This window comes from Mesocricetus auratus, unplaced genomic scaffold (assembly GCF_017639785.1).
Source record: "Mesocricetus auratus isolate SY011 unplaced genomic scaffold, BCM_Maur_2.0 Super-Scaffold_100007, whole genome shotgun sequence".
NCBI lineage: Eukaryota > Metazoa > Chordata > Mammalia > Rodentia > Cricetidae > Mesocricetus > Mesocricetus auratus.
In genome coordinates, this window is record NW_024429191.1 from 25,954,468 (window position 1) to 25,979,315 (window position 24,848).

Genomic DNA, 24,848 nt, shown 5'->3' on the forward strand with positions numbered 1-24,848 from the left:
ACACTGAATCATACCCAAGAGCAGGAGTTAACTTCCTCGATCTTGCCTAGGACAAAACAATTATTTTCCACTTTTGTGTGTGATGTGCATTGGTGTATGCATTGTTGTCACACTCGTGTGAATGTATATTCATGTGTATGCATAGCAGTGTATGCACACCCAGGCTGGAGGTTGATGGCGGAATCATACTCCATTGCTCTTCAGTCTTATTTACTGAGAGGGTCTCGCAATCAAATCTAGAGCTCAGCAACCTGACTAGCCTCACTAGTTGCCATACTCTTACTCTGGGGGTTCTCTGCTGTGCCTTCTGAAGCTAGACTCATGGACGATGAGCTACTCTACCTGGCATTTATGTGGGTTTCTGGGGATCTGAACTCTAGTCTTCATGCTTGGCTCAGCAAATGCTTTAATCACTGAGCAATCCCTAGACCCCAAAAGTTTTATTTTTTTAGAGGTATATTCCTTTGGTGAGGAAAAAAAAACACCTCATTAATTTAGAGTGAATATATGTACTACATTTTAATCTCCTATTTTCTTTCAGGTTGTTTCTCTAGACGTAAGTTTTAATGTGGCCTCCACAGCTCAATGAAGACTGGAATGTGGCCAAGAAATCAGGACAAAGATGCTGGTTTGATTAGTTTGGAAGCAGTTTTAATGGAGATGAAAATGTTTATCAACGAAACACAGGTACCCCAAAATACAAATCAAAATATCATCTTCAGCTGCATAGCAAATATGATTTAAGAATTTAACATCATTTGATCACGAGCGTAAATATAAGTTCACCATAAATAAATGTAAATTCATTGTACAAAAATCCCCAACAACTCTTAATACAAATATGGTACACATTTGACAGTTTCTGAAACAGAATTCTTTTTAAAACATTTTAAAATCTAAGCTTTTTTCCTTGATTTTTAAATACATTAAAAAAAATCAAAAAGGTGGGGGAGGGGACAAGGACCACTAGAGAGGAAACATTAAAGTTGTCCACTGTCCACAGACAAGTGCTGAGGAAACGAGAGAACTCTACCCTCAAAGCGAGGACCTCAATTTATTGGGATCAAATCTCTTGAGACTGACTCTTCCCAGAGGGTTCATTTTTGGGGTCACAAGTGCAGGGTGGGAGGGATGAGCTGCCAGGCGGCGAACTTGTGAAGGGAATGGTCCAAATCTCGACAGAGCAGTGATGGAGGACTTAGAATGGACTCTAGAATATAAAATTATTATTCTGAGAGAGTCAAGTACTACTCCCAGACAGGACTGGAGATTTGGAAGGTGGACTCTGCCTCTGGATGTATCTATGGTCATCAAGGGAGACAAAAGATCACAATAGGAGGTGACAGTGCCAGACAGGAGGGTTGACCAGCTTCCGTTTCAAACCACACCCCTAAACTCCAAGTGGTGCCGGTTCTTCCTTAGAGAGACCTCTATAATCCACTTCCTATATTTTGGAGGCTCAGGGCTATGGCCTCTCTCTCTCTGCAGGTCAGATGACTAGCTCTGTACAGAGACAAGGACATCTCCGTAAAGATCTCCCACATGTGGAGATTCTGCAGGGGTGTTTTAGTTAGTCTGGGAAACAGAAGTCAGTCACACTCCTGTGACAGAATCCCTACCCCAGCACTGAGCATGCACAAAAGGAAGAGACCAGGAAACTGAGGGCAAAAGAATAAACTGCTCCCAGAATCTTTCAGCAGCTACCATGATGACAATTCCAGTTTCCTCAAAGACTTCTTTTGTGAGTGTGTCTCGGGATTGAAAGCATGTTGACAAGCTTTTTTCTCCTTGCTTCCCTGTCTGAGATGTTTTAGGTGTCTGTTGAAGTAACCCCTTAGCATTTTCCTCCTTGTGGGATTTTCTTGGATGAGGTCCTGTGTTAGGAAGTCACTAGTGGGTCACTAGCTTGATGGTATGTGTCGTGCCATGACTGACATGTCTATTACCCACGTGGTTCAGTGCTAAGCATCTGTATGAGGGACACGGGCACCTCATCTTCCCACCTGGTGACAAGACCTAGCAACTCTCCTTTGGGATCTGAACTTTTGGCCAGTGCTGACAGATATGCTTCAGCACAGCAGGTGTGGCCACTTTCTTCACCCAGTCCCGCTCAGTGTGATGCGGTTTTGAAAGCCTCTAGGACTGTTCTGTAAGGAGGGACTGGGGTGGGTCTTAAGAGACTGTGAAAAGGTCCTGTCCAACATCATCTATTGTCTTGACCATCAGAAATCTCTTCCTGGTTCACCAAGCGTCAAACCTTGGTGGTAGGATCCCTGACACCTAGAGTAGGAAGCAGCGTGACCAGGGAACTGGAGGGGGAAGCCACAGAAGTCGGGTCATGCTGACATCCCTGCTATGGCTATGCCCTTTTCTTCTCAGTCCCTAAGACTATGTGCTGATTCGCATACGGATACTGGGTTACGACGTTAGGAGGTGGTCTTGGGAAGCAATCACAGATGGGGTAGGGAGCTGCAGGATGGAAACAGTGGCTCTTCGATATAGTTAAGGTTAAAAAGAAGAAAACACACACTGCCCCAGGTTTTTGTTGTTTTTCACTTACACTATGGAAACCCCAGCATGGAGATATCACGGGAGAACATGCAGGAGCCCAGCCCTTGGGAATGTGCAGATGTGATGGGAGACTTCCTTTTCCTTCCAGGCTGGTTCCACACACTGTCAGCTGGACCTGCTGTAGGCTGAGCACTGTGTTCCCTCTCCTGCTTCCCCTCCTCCTCCATGTTGAAGGTCTGCAGGACTTCCTGCCTAGCAGGTGGTGGCCAGTGACTGGTGGATTGGGGGCTGGAAGCAGCGCACGTGCTCCACAGTGGAGCTGTCTGTCTCCACGGACTTCATGTACTTGTTCAGGATGGCAAAAACCTCATTGTTCAAGATCTGGTACTTCCTGATGCGGTCAGCCATCTTCTTCAGGGGCTGTGGAAGGGCCAGGATGCTTAGATTAGGATGGGAGTAAACCATGGATGGAAACCAGGTTCCCAAATAAGATGCTAAAGGTTACCGATAACCTTTGCAAGTTTCAAAGCTTACAATAAAGCTGCCATAATCAAAGCAGTGCAGCACCGTCGTGAAGACCAGGGAAACAGGACTGTAAGGCTAGACACAAACCCTCGTGTGCTAAATCTAATGACTTTAGAATAGGATGATAAGACCATCTGAAGTATGGGTGTGTCAGGGGCAACCTTTTCAACAAATTCTGGGAAAACTGGATGCTGACATGCAGAAGAACGCTGAACCATATTTTCTATACTGTATACAAGAATAAGTTGGAAATGGATAAAAGGCTTCAGTATGAGTCATACTATGACGTTCTCAGAAGAAAGCACTGGAGTAAATCTTCATGATGTTGAATTTGGCAGCCAAGGCAGAGTGAACTGAAGACTTCAGTGCCTTACAGGATGTCATGCATGGAATGAAAGGGTTTGAGAAACAGGTAAGAAGTTGTTACTCTGAATATATAAAGTGCTGTGATCCACGGTCAGTAAGATGGCTCAATGCGTAAAAGAGCTTGCTGCCAAGCCTGAGGATCTCAGTTCGATTCCTAGACCCTACATGTTGGGAGGTGAGAACTGACTCCAGTTAGTTGGCCTTAGACCTCCACATGTGATGCTGTGGCAGGTATGTTTTTTCAAACATACATGAATGCACACAAAAATGTGAGAACATTTAAGCAGCAATTAAAAATTACAGAAAAAACTTAAAGACATTTCTCTACAGCAGATACACAAGGACCCAAAAATATATGGAACTTTGGTGTTATTGGTGGGACTGTAAAACACATCCATTAGAGAAAACAGTATAGCCATTCCTCAAGAAATTAAAGAAAATTACTATATGACCCAGCATTTAGGCTTCTGAGTGTATATTCCAAAAAAGCAAAAGGTGCCTAAGTTCACAGTTTGTTATTATTCCTAACTGCTAAAGATGAAGTCAAGGCAAGGGTTCATCAGTAGATTGTGTTTTGCATTAAGATGAAATACTAGTTAACCATAAAAGCATGGGATTGTGACACTATAACAGGGAGAAGCCTTACAAGATAAGCCAGTCACAAAGGACAGATAGATACTGTGTCACTCTCTTATATCAGGTATGCAGAGTCCATGGACACAGAAAGAAAAATGGTACTGGGGGGTTATTTAAATGGACACAGAGCTTCAGTAGGAGAAAGTGAAAATGCTTGGGGCATGATGATGTTGGTTGCAAGATACTGTGAGGGTATTTAAAGTAACACTGAACTGTATACAAGGAAATGGTTAGTTACAACGACCACTACTCTTAAAACCCTGTGTGTGTGTGTGTGTGTGTGTGTGTGAGAGAGAGAGAGAGACAGAGAGACAGAGAGAGAGAGAGACAGAGAGAGAGAGACAGAGAGACAGAGAGACAGACAGAGAGAGAGAGAGAGACAGAGAGAGAGAACAGACACTTGACCGAATGGTTCCATGCTGTGGTACCTGCTCCCCGTGTCTAGAATCCATCCAGGCCACCCGTTTCATGTGCTGCCAGCCATGCTATTCCTAGCTCGAGCCCCAGCTCCTATGAAGACTTCTGACCTTGCCCCCACCACTGCTGTCTAGTTTAAGGGCTCTGTTTTCTCACAGCACCCATCCTCTCCCAGTGTCTGCATGACTGGAGAGTCCAGTGTGCTAGAAATGAGGGCCAGGACCAGCAGGGTCCGCCTGGGACAGGGGAGGGACATTTGACACCAGAAGTCCAGGCTTGCTTTCAGGGTGACCCACTCTATCTTGGCATGTTATGTGCAGGCCCTTTCCAAGCAGGCCCCCAACTTCTGAGTGTCTGTACACAGAATCTCCCTCCTTCCTGGAGATAGCCTGCTGCCAGGCCCGGCTTCCCAGGCCAGTCACATCTGCTTACCACGTTCTTAATGATTTCGTCCTTCCCGTCCTGCCTTTGCACCTTCAGCAGATGGTAACAGAAGTCAAACAGGTCAAAGCGCCGCTGCTGGCCCAGTAAGACGATAATGGAGCAGCCAGCCCAGTTCAGGCCGTCACCGAAGCACTGTCTGGAGGTGGGGAACGGAAAAGGTGAAATCTGGGAAGTAAGGACCTCTCCAAAGCCAGCAGTACAGCTGCTGAGTGGGCCTGCCCTTCGGTTAAGATTTTCTTTTGTAAAGTAGGTACAAGGCAGTTTCGAGGGTGGGTTTCTCCTTCTTTCCAGGGACTTTGGTTATGAGTCCTTCTAATGACAGAGGGGTGTTGGGCCCCAAGGAAACAACAGTCAGCATGGAGGAAAAGATGACTTTACACACACTCCCTCTCTCTCTCCCTCCTCCCTCATGCGGGGAGGCCAGAGGCTGTTGTCAGATGTTATCCTCAATGCTCTCTACCTTACTTTTTCAGTCTCTCCCTAAATTTGGCTTGCCAGTGCAGTGTGAGACTATCTCCTGGGCGATGAGCTTCCCGGCATCCCCACCTCAGCCTCTGTAATGTCAGGATTATAGGCGCATAACACCTCACTTAGCTCTTTTTGAGATGTGTTTTTATTTAATCACATGCATGGATTGCACAGGTTCCCACAGGGGGCAGAGGCCAGTGGTTACGGATCCTCCTAGGGCTGGACTTGCAGGCAACTGTGAGCCATCTAATATGGGTACTGGGCTTTGAACTCTGGTCCTCTGCCAATAGCAGTACAGTGCTCTTAACCACTGAGCTATTCCTCCAGCTCCTCTCCTGGCTTTTAAACATGGCTTCTGGAGGGTAGAACTTGGGTCCTTCAGGTTTGCTCGGAGCCATCTCCTCAATTCTAACCAGCCTCAGAGACTTACATTCAGGCTATAGGGATAAGATACTCCTCATACAGGAGGTCAAGAGAATCCCCAGGGCTTTCATAAAGCCCTACTGTGGGCCTCAACTCCCAAGAGACATGTGGATGACTGCAGGGTCACCCTTCTGCCATTTCTTCTGTTCAGAAGTTAGTAGCTCAGCCTGCCCTGGGTAGGTCCCTGCTTCTCTGTCACAGGGCTGGAAGGACATAACCCCCACAGCTTGCTGGGTTTTCTCTTCCCATTCCAGCACTACTTCCTCATGGAAACCTGACTTCTCCCTTGCCACCCCTTCCTTAACTGCTATTGGTTCCAAAAGGACCGGCTGGTCACCCCTGCCACACCACCCTCAGCATGGAGCTAGATGCATGCAGGAAGAAGGGGGCTCTCCTCCTGTTTCCTCTGACAGGACTGGGCAATCCAAAGGCTCTCTTGTCCCGAGATGGGGATGAGGGCATGGTGAGGTTCCTCAGGCTGATATTCATGGGGCTTTCTCACCTGTCCCTTGAGCCCCAATTGTGCTGACAGCCATTTGCTTAGTCTCCTGGACTTCCCCTTCCCCTTCCCCGACCCCATCCCAGACATGGCTACAGGATCAGCTCTAGTGCGAGAATTCGGGTCTGACACCTCCCCCAGCTCCATTCTCTGATGACTGTGCCCTATCCCACGTGACACCTTGACATACGTGCTTCCAGGTGACATTAGGCCCTTTTAACTTCTAGAGGCCAAGAACAGCCGCTTTTGCCTTGTGGAGCATGGACACAGCGGCGGGTATGCTTACTCTTACTGTTCATGCCACTCCAGCCCCTGTTCTCCTTCTGGGTAGCCCCCAGTAGCGAACTGCAGGGCAGGTAGCTGGGGCAGGGGTGGGGTGCACTCACTCAGCTGTGAACTCATTGGTCCCCACAGGGATGCAGTAGACAAACTGCATGGCACTCCACAGCCGGTGGAATTCCACACACTCGTCCACGTGCATGACGCCGTTGGTGGGTGGCGGGCCCCTCCAGATGGGGTCCTGCAGGTAGCTCCGAATCCGGGTCAGGATGACTTCGAACATGGACAGGCCGCAGCAGAGCCGCTCCTTGGTCAGCAGGTCCCCCTCCCGAGCAATGGCGATTTGCTGGGACGGGAAGGGTATATAAGCATTGCATCCACATCTGAGATCCCATCTGCCCCCACCCCCCCACCAGAGAGTCCTGAACTAGAGTCCCATTGCTAACCACATCTGGAACTTGTTCACTAGGGCTGGTACCCTGTCTGAGCAGGACACTGAAAGAGTAAGAACTAGAGGGCATGGTAGCCTTATGGAAACTATCACTCGGGGCAAGTGAAATCCAGGCACCCCCAGTAGAAGACTGGTTTTTGGAAATTACCTGACCACATACGGGCCTTAAATGCTGGTTGGGGCTGAGGGGGACAGCTCAGTGCAAGTACAAGGACCGGAATTCTGTCCTCCAGAACCCATAATAAGAAGCCAGGCATGATGCATGTGCCTGTCATCAAGGCACCAACCAGAGAGGCCAAGATGGCTAATTGGGTACACAAAAGTCAGCAGTCTTACTTACAACACTGCTAGAGTGTGTGTTTACAATGTAACACTGCTAGTGTGTATGTTTATAATGTAATACTATAATGTAAGGCTCTTGATGAGTAGTGACTGTTCAATTCTACCGGTCTATTATTCTTTCTAGTTCACAGATGAGGAAAACTGAGGCTTAAAGGCACAGTCAAGGAAAGGTACAAAGCGTAGATTCCGCTCAATGTAGCTGAGATCTACAAGCTAAATTATAACACGAATTCAGCAAAGTGGAGAAAATGGCATTTACTACAATCCTACCAAACACCAGCACAACCCCACAGATGAACAGAGCATGCATGAGGGGTGTGTGTGTGTGCATGTAGAAGACATTTCAAAAGGAGTCAAGTTCATCATGGGTGCAGATAGACTGGGGGAAATGGGTGAGCTTTTCACACTGAAAATAGTTTTGTGCAGTGGAACGTGCTAGAAGGAGCGTATGTTACTGCTTTAAGATTTGCCACTGACTTCACAGAGTTATTTTCACTCGTTAGAAACCCTTCTTTGACAATGGTGAATGGTCTCTATTAGTAATTCAAACAGGCTTCTCATCTGGTCCTGGCTACTGCATATCGAGTAATCAGACAGGCACACAGGCACATCAAACACACTACCGCCTTGTGCAACTGTCTGTGCTGTGAGTGAAAACATCTACGAGCAAAGGTGCTGAAAGCCATCTGCAAAGCACATATTAAAATCTAAGGTCAAACTCAGGTCTTCTCGTCTGGGAACAAAGCTAAAGAAAGCTAGTTTCTAAGACAGCCAGATTCTCAGAACACACACACATGGGATCAGCTCCCAGTTGGAGGAAGGGTTGGGGGGAGGGCATTTTGTAGGGAGTTAGGAGGTACCATGTGACCTCTCCCTCAATGTCCTCTTCCTTGGAGACCTCCCCCCACCAAGAGAAGCGGGGGCAGCCGCTAAGTAAAGCCAGGGAAGAAAATAAATCAGGAAGTATAGCCTGTGATGAACACAGGCCATGGGTGTCGTTGTCATGACAACGACAAAGTGAAAAGGCCTTGGAAGAAAATTAGTTGGAGAAGAGATGGTGGCTATGTGTTTGAAACACAAAGTGGAGAGGGCTCCCTGATTCATGGCGAGTCAATTTGAATCCACAGGCAGACACAGAGGACCACTCAAGCTGCTACGGGCAGCTGGAAAAAGCACTCTAAGATATCATAAAGCTGGCACTTGATTCTGCTCTTTTGTGCTTACTCTGTTCTCTGTTCACCACATGTCTGATACCCTGGAGATGCTCAGTAAATTAAAGACCCATGTATGTTCTCAGCAGCCAACTGAGAGACTGCTGGTATTCTAATTAACCTGTTGTCTGTTTGATTACTCAGGCTGCATTGGAGAATCCTACTTTGGGGGTGGGTGGGTAGAAACATTGGCAAATACTTTGTAAAGCCTGTGGTTTGACTCTCATCTCCCCATCTACCACAGCCAATGAAAGGGGCCTTGTCTTCACCCTTCTGTTTCTTTCTGTGAACCATAAAAGTAACATGCATTCACTGGGTAAAATTTAGGGGAAATTTAAATAACATACAAGAAAGATAATATTCCACTTATCCCATTACCCAGAGATGAGCTTTCTTAAAATACAGATATATGAATATTGTTTGCTGCTATGAGTATACATACAGGCATGAACACAACAGACTATATTACATTTTCATTTAGCACATCTCTAATTTAAAAACTCATTTCCATAATACATTCAGTGCCATGATCTAAAAACAGCTTCTGATAAATGTATTCCGTCCTCTACCCTTGTTGGTTATTTTAAGTTGTTCACAAATCTTCAGTGTTGGGGACAATCCTAGAGCAATTGTCTGTATACATAACATTCTTTGAGCATTGTCTCCTGTCATGTTGTTGGGTAAATCCTAGTATTAGAGGGGATGTAATTACTTTAAAGGGCTTTTGCTACATGATAGTGAGCCTCAGGAAGCTGCCCTGATAACTTCTCAGGGGAAGCCCATTCCTGTACTCCTACCAGACCAGCCAATGTGTTCTAAGGAAAAGGCCATTACCAAATGGAGAGATGAAATCGACCTTGGAGTATGCACTTCAGATGGCTGGTGATTGTTGAACTTTTTCCTATGTTCACTGGCATTTTTTTTAAAGTGAGCTTTTATTTGCCTTTTTTGGTAATCATTTTGTATGTGCATGCATGTGCGTGTGTGCACATGTGGAGGTCAGAGGTCAATTCTGGGTACCCTTTCTATTGTTAAATTGTTTTCAAGACAGGGTTTCTCTGTGTAGCCCTGGATATTCTAGGCCTCACTCTGTAGATCAGGCTGGCTTTGAATTCAGAGATCTGCCTGCATCTGCCTCCCAAGTGCTGATATTAAAGGTGTGTGACACTACCCCCACCTGGCTGTAGCCTTGGGTATCTTCATCTGATCCCTTTGCTTAGTTTTTGAGAAAGGGCCTGTCAGTCATTGAACCAGAAGCTCAATGTATTGGTTAGACTGGCTGCCAGCAAGCCCTTGAGATCTGCCTGTCCCCTCCTGTTGCTGGAGTGATAGGTGTGTCACCTCCCATGACTTTTATGTGGGTACTGGGGACCTGAACCCAGGTCTTCATGTTTGCAGGAAAATACATCCAGTGAATGATCATCCATTATTCTACCCTCATTTCCTTTTCACATAAAAAAAAGGCCATCTAGTGCTTGCTCAGATGTGACCAGTCTGTGGCTTGTCATCATGTATGGAGGAGAATGGTGCTTAAAATAGCTCTTACATGCATGGCTTCTCAATATTCTTTAACAGTCAAGAAATGCAGACCCTACCACATTGTGAGGACTCGAGTATGTGTGTGTGTGTGTGTGTGTGTAAATTCAATAACTTTTCTGCATACATCATCAATGTCAGGCTTTCCTGTCGTTTGCCCTGTAACGTTCAAAAGGCTGAGCCCTGAAAGTGCAGGCAAACTCGAGAACAGATATGAACAACTACAACGAGACTCTGGGGAAGAAAACAAGGTGCACACTGGTTTTTACCAAGTGGAATATCTGCAAAGACACCTTCCTTCCCTGGTGAGTGGCCGACCCTTTGTCAACCTGGAAATTATCTTCCCAGCTATCAATGGCATAACAGTCTAAAAGGTCCTAACAGTTTTAAAAAATGCAGGCCAGCTAAGGAGGCCAGCTATCATCCTATTTCACAGATGGGAAAACAAAGTTGGGGAAATAAAATGTTTCAGGTGAGAGTATGAGATTATGTGACACTTCAGGGTAGAGCTAGGACTTCAGTTTGTTCAGGAACAAATGCAGACGTCACACTGCTCAGACTTCCCTGGTTTAAATCTGCCATGATTGTTTCCTGTCACTGACCCAGATACCACACAAGATCTGGCAGACAAGACCTAGTGGCCAGCTTCAGTGTTCACAACTTGCTGGCATTTCTTTGGCCTATGGGCTGATGAAGTTGTATTTACTATGTATGGATGTATGCATGCATTTAGTATGTGTGCCCACGTGTGTTTGGCACATGTAGAGAGCTCAGAAGACAACCTGTATGAGTCATTCATTCCTTCCCTCATATGGGTCCTGGGATCAAACTCAGCCTGGCAAAGTTAGTAGCAAGTGTCTTTACCCACTGCGCCATCTCACCGCCCCCAAGTTTTCCTTTTCCTTTTCACATGTTACCTACACACATGCACCTTGATCCTACCCTACACTCTCTCCTCCATCCTCCTTTCCCAGCCCCTAGTAACCCAGTTCTACTCTCAGGTTGATCTGACTGTAGTGTTAGACTATCCCTTGAGAAGAAGCTGGCACGGCCTCTCTCACTAGGCTCCTGTTTGTTAAATACTCAACACTGGATAAACTGAGATTTCTATCAGTCCAACGGAAAAGGTGTTCATCAGAATGGGGGAAGAAATGCACAGCCATGAGTGAAAACACATGCCAAGCTCCCCCCAACCCCGACTCGAGAATCTGGATTCTTACAGGGTGACACCCCGAGAGCAGCAGGCATGCTGGCATGTCACTGGCTCGGGAGATTTCTCCCTAAAAGGAAATCATTTTTAGAAGATTTCCTCTGTTCAACGTCTGCTGCCAATAAAGTGGGAAGACTTTCTCCAGTGTCCGAGTTCTCTGCTGTGAGCTAAAGGCCCAAACCCCTGTGGTTAGTCAACACTTCCAGCAGGGCCTGACACACCTGTGCAGATGGGGCTTGTCTTGTGGGCAGTGGCTACCTCTTGCCCTCTGCTGAGAGTGCGGGTTCTGACCATGGTGATATTCCCAGAAGGGAACATGAGTCCCAGGGTGGCTTTAGATCCTGAACCGCTACAGCAGTCAGCGCAGCCAGCAACACAAAGCCGATGGATGGGTCATCCCTACGGTGTCCTGTGCTACCTCATCCCCTGCTCACCTCCAAATGGCAGGCTCACTTAAACCCACCTGAAACAGAAGTAGACATTTCGGGGCCTTCCCCTGTTTCTCTTTTGTCCTGCCTCCCTCCAGAGTCTGTGAGTGCTCTGAGGGCAGGAGTCCTCCCTTACCCAATTTAGTGTTCACAGTAACTGCTGCCATTTCTCAAAAGTTAACTTTTACAGATTCAACATGAGCCCAGGGAACTTTGAAGATATTAGAACATTAATTATAGATGAAACTCAAATTGCCTCTGATTCTTCATCTTCCCACCCAGTCCCTACCTCCATCATTCCTCAGAATTCACCACAGTGAACTGGTGTGCTGAATAACTTTATGTCAACTTGACGTAACCTGAAGCCATCAGAGAGGTGGGAGCTTCAACTGAGAAAATGCCTGCCTAAGAGCATTTTCTTAATTAGTGATTGACGGAGGAGGGCCCAGCCCATTGTGGGTGGTGTCATCCCTGGGCTGGTGGTCCTGAGTTCTGTGAGAAAGCAGGCTGAGCAAGCCATGAGGAACAAGCCAGTAAGCAGTACCTCTCCATGGCCTCTGCATCAGCTCCTGCCTCCAGGTTCCTGCCCTGACTTCCTTTAATGATGAGCAAGGATACAGAAGTGTAAGCCAACTAACCTTCTCTTCCCCAAATTAGGCTTGGAACATTCCAGAAGTTTTCAGAGGATGTTTTACTTACATGCATTTGGTATGTGAATGTTTTTAAAAACCCTATGTGAAATGTAACTTGAATTTAAGATCTGGCCACACTGAGTAATGTACTTAGATTTAATTTTTCCTTTTAATTATGCTTACCCAAAATGCCACATTCTACTGAGCTAACACTTCAGCCAACAAACCTTGTTACCACAGCTTCTTCTGATCTTAAGTTTCTCAAGAAAAATACCTAGATGTGAAGTGTGGACTTAGGTGTGTGCAGTTTGAATTTTGATAGATGGTGTTGCAGAATTCTTGGTACCTGGCAGGGGTGTTATGGGTACTGTTTTAAGTAGACTTCCCTCTTTCTTAGCACAACTCTTGACACTGAGAGAAGAAAGAACTCAAGCCTGAGAGGAAACCAACCTCATCCCAGCCTGCTGCAGCAGTTTTATGGTACTGAATATGCTCTTCCCTTCTCTGTGCCTTAGTTTCCCTATCTGTAAAATGAGGAGGTTGGGCACCAAACGCTCTATTCTTGGGACCCTTTGGGCCCGTGATACAGGGTGCGTACCTGAGGAGTTCCCAGCCGTTCTATCAGGGGGACCAGGTGAAGTGGGGCATACTTGGCCTCGAGACGCTTCATCCGGACTTCCAGGCGCTCTCCCTCTGCAAAAGGGATAAAGGAACAGAAAGTTGAGTGCGTGACCGGGGAGGAAGCTGTCTCAGAGGACCTGATGCTATCACTGTGTCCCCAAACTAGGATGGAGAGTGCAGAACCTCCTCCTTGGTTCTGGAGACTGTGATGAGACTTCATTATGAGAGACTATCCCTCCGTGAGCTTGGGTCAATAACAGAAGTGTCTGTCTAGTGAAATAGCCATTGCCCTATCACGCAAGCAGTTGAACTGACGCTAGACTGAGTGACATAGTAAGGTTAGCTTCAAAGGAGCAAGGCCTGGGGTGCCATTTCCAATCCCTTAATGATTCCACAGGCATCCAAAACATCAAACTCCTTCCTGGATGGCTGCAGTCCGAGTTGACTGGCATGAGGATGTGAGCACAGGGCTGGGGAAGTGTGAGGCTCCAAGTTTAAATCCCCAGAACCAGATAAAATCTGGATGACGAAGCGTGCACCTGTCATCCCAGCACTCTCACAGCGAAGATGGGAGGTAGAGGCAGAAGGCTTCCTAGAAGTCTGCAGGCCAGCTAGCCTGGCACACGCACAGGCAAACAACCAAGGGGTCCTGTTTCAAGCAAACTGGAAGGTGAAGACGACACCTGAGGCTGTCCTGACTTCCACATGTGTCCTGTCGTACACATTGCCCATACTTACACCAGTAGCTGTTTCAAAGGTGAGCATTAATTCAAATCCAGGAGGGCTGTCACTGCTAGTGGCGGTTTCTTACCTTTGATGTAGACTCTGGGCAGGATGTTCTGGAAGGGTGCAGCATGAAGCAGATCACAGACTTCCTCCTGAGACTGCAGAGACAGAGGGGGAGAGGAAGAGAGAACAATTTTCACCTTAAGTTAGAAGGATTTCATTCCGAAAATCTTGACTCCAGTTCTGCTGCCTCTAGCGTTCAAGTTCTCTTTATTAGCAGTGTGACTCTGGTAACTGAGTGGCTTCTCAGAGTCTATCTTCAAAATGAGGATGAGATCAGAATGTGGTTCAATGGGTTATTGTGAGGACCGACAATCCATAACCTATTGCTCAGTCCCAGCTCATGAGAAGGAGCTCTACACATCTTTACCATCATCTTATAAGGACTTTGCTGAAGAGTTAAGGTGAATGATGATAAGAGGGACCAGACATGGCTGAAGGCTACCAGACTCCATTCGGCTGGTGATGAGTTCTATGGTATTAAAGAAGGTAGTTAGGACACAGTAGGGTGTTGGGTGGGGAAGATGTCTCAGTTGGTAAAGTGCTTGACCTGAGTTTTATTCCTGCACATATGTAAAAAGTCAAGTGTGGTACTTTGTGCATATGATCCCAGCACTGGTGAGGTAGAAATAGGCAGATCTCTGGGACTCACTGGCCAGCTAGTCTACTCCACTCAGTGAGCTACCTTGTCCACAAAATAAGGTGGACTGCTCTTAAGGAGTGACATCTGAGTTGACTTCTAGTACATATGTGTGCATACATACACATACGAGATACTTGGGGCAACCCTGCCATCTGTTAGTGCAGAATGACTCTGGGAAAAGGTCTGTGTCTGGATTAGTTTTGGCCACATTAGTCACCAGCCAATGGGAGAAAAGTAACTAAAACTTAGGTCAGACAGGTTTTGATGGGGCCAAGACAGATGCAAACGCACCCTTACAACTAAAAGGAAAGTGATACCACAGTGGTGGGACGGCAAAGCTGGGTAGGACTAAAGGGAAGACAGGGCCAACAGCCTCACCATCAGCCTCTGACTGTTGACTTTAGGACAATGCAGGGAGAGCTAAGACAAGGGCCCCTCCGCTGTGTGTCTCCCTCCTCTTTCAATTGTGGGCCCCACATGAGATGAGATCCAGGATGCATTCAAACCTCAACTCTTAAGCGATAAAAGAATCAGGAACTCAAGACTGCAGGTGCTCCCGGGATTCCTCCACCCTAGGAGTGGATGGAGTTCTCCCACTGGGCATCTGAAGAGCAGCAATGAGAGGAGAGCGCTCAAATACCTTACTGAAAACTGTAGACCAGTTCCACGTCCCCCTTCAGCATCCCTGCAAGTGATACTTGGGACCATCCCTCAAGCGCTGATTTTCTCCCTCTTCACTTGTTTATCCTGTCTGCTCCCATCACTTGACAACACTCAGTACCTACAACTGACCAAACCTATGCTTCCATCCAGACTTAGACACTCAACCCCTTGCTGGAGTCCTCACTGTCTGCACCTCTAAGGCTGACCATTTCCCCTCATGCCCTGCCCGGCTTGTTTGCGGAATGGCACACGAACCTTGCCTTCCGTCACTTCATCACCTCTCGAGTGCACCTGTGTCTTGACTCTTTCCTCATTTCCTACTGTTACACTATGGCTCTTCAGGGTCGCGATGAAGCACCTCTGTTGTGATCTTAGTCCCAGCAATAATTTATGATCTAATGCCTTTTCTATGATAATTTATCAATAATCACTTCAGTGGGTAAATGCTTGTTACTCCTCATGAATAAACGAAGTTATCTGACTACATGATAGTCATACAAGCATGAGAAGACCGCCATCCATCCATTCATTCACCCAACAGATATTTATTAAACACCAGGCACAGTTCTTGGCTATGCAGGTATGATGCTGAACAAGTTAGACTAGATCGTTGTTCTCACGCTATTTAAATTCCTGTAGAGACTTAGGAACACAGATAACTTCAGATAGTGATTGCTCATGAGGGGAATAGAGAAGGAGGCAAGAGTTAATCTGGGCCACTTAGAAAAGTCCTTAGGAAGGAATAGAAGCTGAGCAGAGACTGGGTATGGGGGAAACTACCCACATAGATTTAGGTAAGACTATTCCAGTGCAAAGGCTAAGTAAATTGCAGTAGTGCCACAAAGAGATTCACAATACATGAGGCCCTAAAGGGGAGGGCAATACACTATGTGAGGGCTTAATGGCATGGTTTAGGTACAGATTTCATTCTCAGGGCAGAGAGGAGCTATTTAAGTTATTACAAGTACACATCACACAGTCTTGCCTTCTTACAAAAGATTCCCTTAGACATGTTTTGTTGCCAGAAGGCTGTCCACTGCCTGAACCACCAAGTTCTACTCCATTCACGTGGATGAACTGACCTTGGGAGACACCTGAGAGCTCAGAGGGAGGACAGAAGGCTCTGAAAGAACGACGCAGAAGCTCAGCTCACTTTACACGGTGAACTATGACTCTGGGGGAGATGAGGGCATTTCCTTTTCCCACTTTGAAGCCCCCTCTCTCCCATACTTGCACACTAGAGGACAAGGGAATCTTGGATGTGAATGTCTTTCTTACATGTCTTCTACTGTGTAAGCGTGGTTTGTCTAGGGACGTGAGAAGCCAAGTGAGAGGGAGGGAGTCTTCCGAGAGAGGAAGGGACATCCCAGAGGAGCAACCAAACAGCCATTTGCATAATGAGGTGGCTGCACACCTTGTGTGGGAGGTACTTGTTCGCTGTTCATTAGCTGAGGTCATTGCCACAGATAGAGACAGGCATTGGGCACAAAGGCCTGTGTGAAGGACAAACAAGCCTCCATTGTGGAGCCTGGGCTGAGGGCCGGCTTCCTGCTCCTCTGAGCAGTAAGTCAAAGCATCCAAGAGGAGCCCACCAGGCTGCGCCTCACTGGACAGGGTACTTTCATGGTCCGTGAAGACCACCCTGCAATGGTCCTGGCTCTGTAGTCACCCATCCATCACAAAAGCACTGGGTATCTAGTAAGTGATCAGTAATCACTCAGAATAAATGCTAAAGTTCAGGCCCTGGGGATATAGTTTAGGTAACAGAGTGCTTGTCTAGTATCTTAGTGCTTGGGAGGTGGAGGCAGGAGGATTATGAGTTGGAGGTCATCCTTGGCTACATGGCTAGTTAGAGGTCATCCTTGGCTACATGGCTAGTTGGAGGTCATCCTTGGCCACATGGCTAGTTGGAGGCCAATCTGGACTACAGGAGACCTTGTTCTAAAGATTTTTTTTAAGTGCAGGCATGTAACAGATTTGAGACATTAGAATCTGAGTTTGGGTCTTCCTATGTAGGCCTGGAAGTTTCTCTTTATTAATAATCTGAACTATGAAATATTTTGAACAAATGCTTCATACAGTGGAGTTTTCAGGTATTTCTACATTTTCTACCCTAGTCTTCTTGCTTAAAAAAAAACCTATATGTATAACCACTGCATTTTCTACATCAACCATATATTCCTCTGAAAACTAACCTTAGGGGAATAACACCTCTGCAGCAACTACTACTTAATTTTAAATCCATAGCTCCTGGCATCCTGCCCCTAAGAAGGAGACAGATCCTAGGCTTCGTCAGGAATGATGTCTGCGTAGGTGCAGTGCAAGCAGTATTTGATTGTTTTAGGCTACACTTAGGGGCAAATCACTGATGTAAAATAAAATATAGAACAAAAAGTTTAAAAAATGCAACATTGCTATGATAACACAAGCATGCAGCTGCCAGCAGCAAGAGGTAGTGACACTTGAGAGTGCCCCCTTCCTCAGTCTTAGGGTCTTCTTGGAATAGCTGCTATCCAATCATCCTTCTGAAGGAAGCTGTTGGAGGTTTGTGCATTCACTATGACTATAAGGAAGAACGGGAGAGGAAACGAGGAGAGACAGCATTGAGATAGAACCTCATCTTTCTAACCAGATGGTCCCTAAATACCACATTAAGTTGCTGTAAGGACAGGCCATCTTCTACTAAGCATTATGGAAAGAACAGAAAGACTGCGATTTAAGCAGGCCATGATGGGGACAGGGGTAGGTGGGGAGAGGCTCACTTCATCTTAAACAAATGTGTTTTGCTTAATTCATTATCACATGCAATTAAGAGCAATTTAAACAGAACAAGATGCAGGTGGGGAGTAAACGGTCCCCAAGGATACTTGCCTAGGACAAGGAGCCTCGGACAGTGCAATCACCTTGTTCTTCAGGGAAGTTGAGGCAATGGGCACTAACTGAGCATTTACTGGATGCTGACTATGTCCAGGGGCTTCCACTATTGTCTCTCACTACCTCTGTGCAGTAGGTCTTATTGTCACCATCCTGTGGCGGGAGGGCACTGAGACACTTGGTGACACTGGCTTCCTAGCTAGGGCTACAGAGGTGTTAAGCAGTGACCCAGGCCACCTCCCTTCACCACCCATAGTTGTGTGGCAGGTAGTCTCCACAACCATAGCTCAGACAATAGCATTGTGTGCCTCCAACAGAGCCCATGTTGAAACTTAATCACCAGTCCTCTGTTAAGGGCGTGTGGAGGTGATTAACTCATTGCAGCTCTGTAGAGCGAGTTCTAATAGGTCTCTACCTCAGGCCAAATGGGAGATCCTGTCTCTAGGAATCCTCAGACTGAATGTATCCTCAGACTGAATACCTAGACTACATCCATCTCTAAGAATCCTGAGATGGAAGGGGGCAAGATCCTGTCCTCCAACTGCCTCCTCAGACTGCATCCTTGGGCCGCTTCAGACTGACTGCTTCAGACTAACTGTTGCTTAGACTGCCTGAGCTCCTGTCTCCTCCCACCTTATATTCCTCCCTCTGTTCAGTCATATCTCTTTCTGTCTCCACTTCCTTAGAGCTGGGATTGAAGATGTTTACCACCATTGCCTGGCCTCTATGGCTAGCTAGTGTGGCTGCTGAGACTAAAGGTGCATGCCACCACTGCCTGGCCTATATGGCTGACTAATGTGGCTAGCTTTGCACTCTGGTCTTCAGGCAAGCTTTATTTGTTAGATCATAACCACATGGATCCATGAGCTAACGGTCATCTAGAGAGCTTTGTCTCTTGTATGATGTAGGATCACAGGTCCATTCACAGTGTGATCCTCTCTGTTACCCAATTCTCTGTCACCAACTGCAGGGTCCTGCCAGCAAAAGACCCCTTTACCATGAACCCCACACCCTCCAGAATTGTAAGGAGTTTACAAACTACAGGCTTCAGAAGTCAGAAAGACAGGTTCCCACATACGCACATGAGAAGAAAATACACAAAATTATCAAAGACCGAAAACTCACTTCAAATCTAACCATCCAAGAAACATTACAGTCTCACCCATATCTGGGAGGGGCATGCAGCTTATTGATTTACGGGGATCTTAGTCATAGCAACTTCTTTTAAATGTACAGAGAACTATGATTTTCTTACACAGTTTAAGGAAGAATGGAGTGGTGTCTCAGCGGGTCAAGCGCTTGCTGTACAAGCACAAGAATCCACTCGAAGAAGCCAGGAAGGGCAGTGTGCCTGTGAGCTAAGAAGGCGGAGTCAGGAGGCCTCTGGGCTTGTTAGCCAGCTAGCCTAGTTTAGCTGGTGAGTTTTAGGCGAGGGAGAAATGCTAGTTAACAACAAAAATGTGGGTGGTGCCTGAGGAACAATATCTAAGTTTGTGCTCCGGCTTCCCCAGGCATGTACGTTTGAGTGATGCGTGCGTTTGCCAATCCTTCTACCTGCCCCCACACAGGTTTTGTTTTCTGTTTTTTTTTTTTTCAAGACAGGGTTTCTCTGTGTAGCTTTGGAGCCTGTTCTGGAACTCTCTCTGCAGACCAGGCTGACCTTGAACTCACAGAGATCTGCCTGCCTCTGCCTCCCGAGTTAAAAGGCGTGTGCCACCACCGCCCGACTAGAATGACAGGTCTTAAACCACCTTCTATTCAAATAAGCAGGACATCATGGACATTGCTCTTCCCAGAAGTTACCTGTATCCTGAATTTGTGTAAACAGCATCATTGCAAGCAACTCATTTTTACGGGTCTGCTGATGAGATCCCACAGTACTGCACCTCTCACGGGGTCAGTTTCTGCCTCCCAGATCCTCCTTCCTAATGTCCACAAAGTTCTCCAGCCAATCTTATCTGCCTCTCTAAAGCTCAACTTTGACCTTCTGGGAGCTTCCCAAGCCAGTCCGGTCCACACTGTATTGTCTAGGACTCCCACCGAGACGCAGAATAAACTGTCCAGCCATTGTCCATGCTTCTGGTGCAAATGCTAAGCAATGGCCCCCGCAAGCACTGACTGACAGAGAATCTTCTCTGAGGGACCACCATGCCCAGGACTGGAATTTTGTCTGACAGAGAGGTCAGTGAGAAGAACGTAGAGCACGGAAGGGCCATACCATCTAGAGATAAAACAAAGTACCACACATTGACTGCTAGGATGGAGGCTGAGCAGAGATGGCCTAAGTCCTTCCTTCACACAGTATAGTAGGTGCTAGAGAAGGAGCAGAGGGAGAGCCAGACCCGACACAGGCCCCTTCTAAGGTCAGTGGAGGACACGAGTGGGTGGGGAATTCTGTAAGTCCTCCATGAGCGTGCAGCAATCATGTATGTCAGTGTGGCCACCAAAAGACTGGGCATTCCAAACCAGGAGTGAGTCACTAGCAGAATTTAGACACTGTGCTACTAAGTTCCTGGAAGAGATGCCCGTGGGTTGTGGTGCTGGTGATGCGACGCCATGCCGGCGGATGTCAAGGACAGTCACATCTGGCCCTGCTCTGAATCAGACCTGCAGTGTACCTCAGTTTACCTAGCCGCAGCTTCCCCTGCAGAGACTCAGCTACACGGCTGGACTGTGTAGCAGAGGGAGGGTAGCCATGAGAGGAGACCGGTGGGACAGAGTGATTGAGTTCTTCAGGCCTTGTGGGTCAGAGGCAAGAGTTTCAATTTCAGCCCAGTGAGAAACTCCCTGGCCATTTTAACTAGAGCAATACACCTGACTATGATTGTATGCGGATCCTCTTGCTGGCCCATGGAGGAACTGGCTTGGGCCATTTCATGCCCTGGCATTTTGCCTACCGGTCAACCACCTCCTCACTTTTCCTTGGTTTATTGAGTCTCACGTAGCCAAGGCTGGCCTTGAACTCAATATATAAACAAAGATGACCTTGAACTTTGAATTCTTCTGCAGCTACTTCCCAAATGATGGGATTACAGACGTGTGCTGCCACATCTGGCTCAGTAAAGTCCTCTTTTAGCATGTTCTTGACTCAGGCCTACCACGGAAAGGAGTGGCCTTCAGAGAAATTAGGTTCAACAGAAATCTCCCACGTTGAGCACAATGAGAAAGCACTGTTTGTTTGTTTGATGTTTTTCCCCCTAAAAGTCCCTGAAGCAAGTCCTCTCCCTGTGACCATGGGGGGAGGGAGGCCAATGGGACACTCTCTCAGGTCTACCTGCAGGTTCCACATGGCTTCTTTCTGATCTGGATTGAACAGCTTCCCAGGTGAATTAGGATTTTCTTGACCTTAAACTGACACTTCCTGGTGGTGAATCAGAGTTAGGGCAGAGCTCGTCACCAGCAGAGGCCTCTTCATAAGCGAGAGAAGCAGCAGCTATGCAGCATGTGCTACAAAGCAAACCCTCCATGTATGCGGGTAGCTGGAAGAAACACACACTTTGATAACTTGGCTTCTTCCTGGTGTGCTGTGACTACCTGTGACCTCTCTTCCTAACGTGCTGTGACTACCTGTGACCTCTCTTCGTAACGCTTTGGTCCTGGTCGGTTTCTTTGCCCTCCTCCAGCTTTGCATGATGATAGCCTGAGACCTGCCAGGGAAAGTTCCAGTGCATGTCTTGTCACACTGGCCCTAACTGTTCTGAATCATCCGAAAGACCACTGAAGACACTGAGTCATGCTAACCTCAGCTGTCTAAGCGTGGGGCTCCTGGGCCATACTGCTGCACAGTTATCTTCAATATTGAGTGTAGAGGGCACCTCAAAGTAAACACTTTTCAAAAGCCCAGAATGGGTAACCACACACAGTCTCATTTGTTCCTAAAGTATTTTTACAGTTTTTTAAAAAAACCAGGATGAATTAGAAAGTCTTTTGTGTGTATGCATGTGTATTTGTGCGTGTGTGCGTGCGTGTGTGTGTGTGTGTGTGTGTGTGTGTGTGTGAGAGAGACAGAGAGAGAGAAAGAGAGAGAGAATGCACGTGTGGAGGTCTGAGGACAATGGTGTTCGTGCACACATCTTCATATGTGTGATGGGCACGTGTGGAGGTCAGAGGACAACTCAGATGCTGGTCCTCACTCTAGCCTTAGACACTGGCTTTTGTTGGCTGTTGCACATACCAGTCTGGATGCTCTGTGAGCTTCCAGGGATCCCCGTGCCTCTGCTTCCCATCTTGCTATAGAAGCACCGGGGTTAATGGATATGCACCACTGTGCCCAGGTTCTGGGGTTCACAGATGCCCACTAGTGCATCCGGGTTCTGGGGATTTGAACACAGGACCCATTTCCCTAGCCTACAGCATGAGTTTTCTAAAGTGAGAAACTACAAGGAGAAATGTTTTGCCAGGACCAGTGGCCAACACCTGTGTATTAGAGTTGGGAAGGCATGAGAGGAGTTCGAAGCCAGCCCTGCTTGTATAGCAAGACCCGTCTCTGAAGAAGCAGCTTCTCTGTTTTGTCGCTTGGGGACTGCAGTGGAGCATTCTGCTTCTGCAGAAGTTGCTCGGGGTGGAGCTGATGAGTGGAGTTTCTATTCAGTGCCGTCTGTGCAGACCAAGAGTTATGCTAATGTTTATTATTCCTGTGACACCCACAAACTCAGTACGGTGAGGGAAGCAGTGACTAGAGAGCTAACAAGACCCAGACTTACCTTACCATTCCCTGTCAGCAGAGCCAAGTGAAAGTGACCAGGCTTTTGGCATCAGGATGCAAACAGGAGTTACTGTAAGGAACCCACATCAAAAGCCTTCAGAGGGTCTGATAATTTTGAGATGCTTTCTGCTTTAACCTTTTCTTTGCCTATTACACTTCATTTAAAATTGAGGGCCACACTCCAGTATGTTTGCAATATGCTAAATCCCTGAGGCGGGGGACTTGGCTTCTCTGGGCTAAAGGTTATTACAAGGATTCACTGTGCTTATGCTAAAAAAGACCCTGTGATCCTAAGGATGACAGATTCATGCAGAAAATAACATCTGACTCCACTAAGCTTCGCTCCTGGGTGAAAAACGGCCATTTTCAGCTGACCAATCTCAAAAGAGTGTTTTCTTAAGGAATATTTGGCTTTAAGTCTTAAGGCAATAAAAAGGCAAATTCCACTCATGTATTAGGTGTCTGTTTTTGTCAAATATGTAGAAGAACTGACTTAGCAAAGGAGACAAGGGCCTCCCCCTACCCCCATCTGGACTCTGGTTTTCTGGTATGAAGGGGGCTCGGGGCCAGGCCTAGCCAGCAAGCCCAAGCTCTAAACATTCCCTTATATGGACACATATGTTGTTAGTGTGAGTGCTTCCTGAAGGGCCTGTGGAACATGCCAGAAATCAGGCTTCCCACACCCACCACGACCCTCTGCATGGAAAGTACGAGCCCTGCTTTTCAATGCTCATTTGAGCCTCCATTTGCAGATAAAAGTCCACCCAGGACATGCCACATTTGTCTCTGCTGCACAGGCTTCTGGGTCTCAGAAGACTTGCTCTCTGCAGTGCAAACTAAATACATCTGTATTTAATTCTTCTCCTCTCTGGGGTGGGCTGCAGCATGGGTGCCAATTTCTTCCCCACTTCTTCTGAATAGCAGCATAGATGACCCTCACCCCCCCATACATTTGATTGTCAAGGGAATAATAGAACTATTTTCCTGAATCAGATCAGATTAATCTCTGGTCAACCCGGAAAAACCTGTAGCCAGGACACTGTGACCTACCAAAGGACTAATAACACCAAAACTTTCCTTTTGACAATCTGCAGGGTGAGCGAAGTCTTCATTTGGAACCAGCACTCGCCAACACTTTTTAACTTCTGCTCACCTAATTCTCTAACCCTTAAGATAACACACATTTAAGTGTGCAGATGTTTCCTTTTAAGGAAGACATAAGTGTGTACTGCAATAAATTCATGGGACCGAGACTGTAATGTAGGTGAAGTCCCTTCCATCCTCTCTCATTGCCATGCCCACCACACTCTTCTGAGCTTGGCTCACCAGACTTTTAAAACTAACAGAACAACCAATCTTATAGGGGGAAGGCTGGCATACAAAAATCTGGCAAAAAAAATCCTTCAGGACGTGAGCAGTGGCTATCGAAACACAGCAAGCGTGTGATTTTTGTTTAGTTTCTGCTTCTCTGAGGTTTCTGACAGAATTTACTCCAATTGTCCACCGAGGGGAAACACAAAGAAAAGTGAAGCAGAGGCAGAGGCAGAAGGCAGATGCGGGCTGGAAACAGATGTGGGCTGGAGGCAGATGCGGGCTGGAGGCAGGTGAGGGCTGGAGGCAGGTGAGGGCTGGAGGCAGGTGCGGGCTGGAGGCAGATGAGGGCTGGAGGCAGGTGTGGGCTGGAGGCAGGTGCGGGCTGGAGGCAGGTGTGGGCTGGAGGCAGGTGCGGGCTGGGTCACTCAGCTGCAGAAGGCAAAGCTGTGAGCACCCAGCTGCTGAACCTCACAGCCTTAACTAGCTGGACTGTGGGCGTGTCCCTGCCCCTCAGTAGGTGGCTTCTGCACTCTGAAACACAGCTGGCTCTCAGCCCATCTCTTGTGCTAGCCACAACCCTGGGGAAATTAGCATCCTCAGAGCCAAAATGTTTTTATCAAAAGACACTGTTCAAAAGGTCTCATTACAGAGAGACATCGTTAACAGTTCACGAAGATGTGAGGAAATCAAAACTCCCTAACATGGCTGAGTGAGAATAAAAATTAACCAGTTTATAAAATTGTCTGGCAATGTCTAGTTTCACTATCTGCAAAATGTGAAGTTGCCCTAGATGAGGGACTCTCAATAGGGTCAGGCAATATCAGGAGTCATCGGTTTATCTAAAGAGGATGCTACTGCCATCTA

General features: G+C 47.0%; 1 protein-coding gene across 3 annotated transcripts in view; it reads right to left on the reverse strand.

The window, feature by feature from the left end:
* Positions 1–634: 634 nt before the first annotated feature.
* The window catches only part of Cyfip2 (cytoplasmic FMR1 interacting protein 2), a 119,004-nt gene continuing 94,790 nt past the window's right edge, over positions 635–24,848 (reverse strand). For all 3 annotated transcript variants that reach the window (XM_005071897.4, XM_013114761.3, XM_040748491.1), the window contains 5 exons: positions 13,811–13,883; positions 12,977–13,071; positions 6,676–6,914; positions 4,888–5,035; positions 635–2,931 (listed from right to left, as the gene is read on the reverse strand). In XM_005071897.4, coding sequence (XP_005071954.1) covers positions 2,764–2,931; positions 4,888–5,035; positions 6,676–6,914; positions 12,977–13,071; positions 13,811–13,883 — 723 coding nt within the window. In that variant the 3' untranslated portion in view covers positions 635–2,763. The remainder of the gene's footprint in view (positions 2,932–4,887; positions 5,036–6,675; positions 6,915–12,976; positions 13,072–13,810; positions 13,884–24,848) is intronic.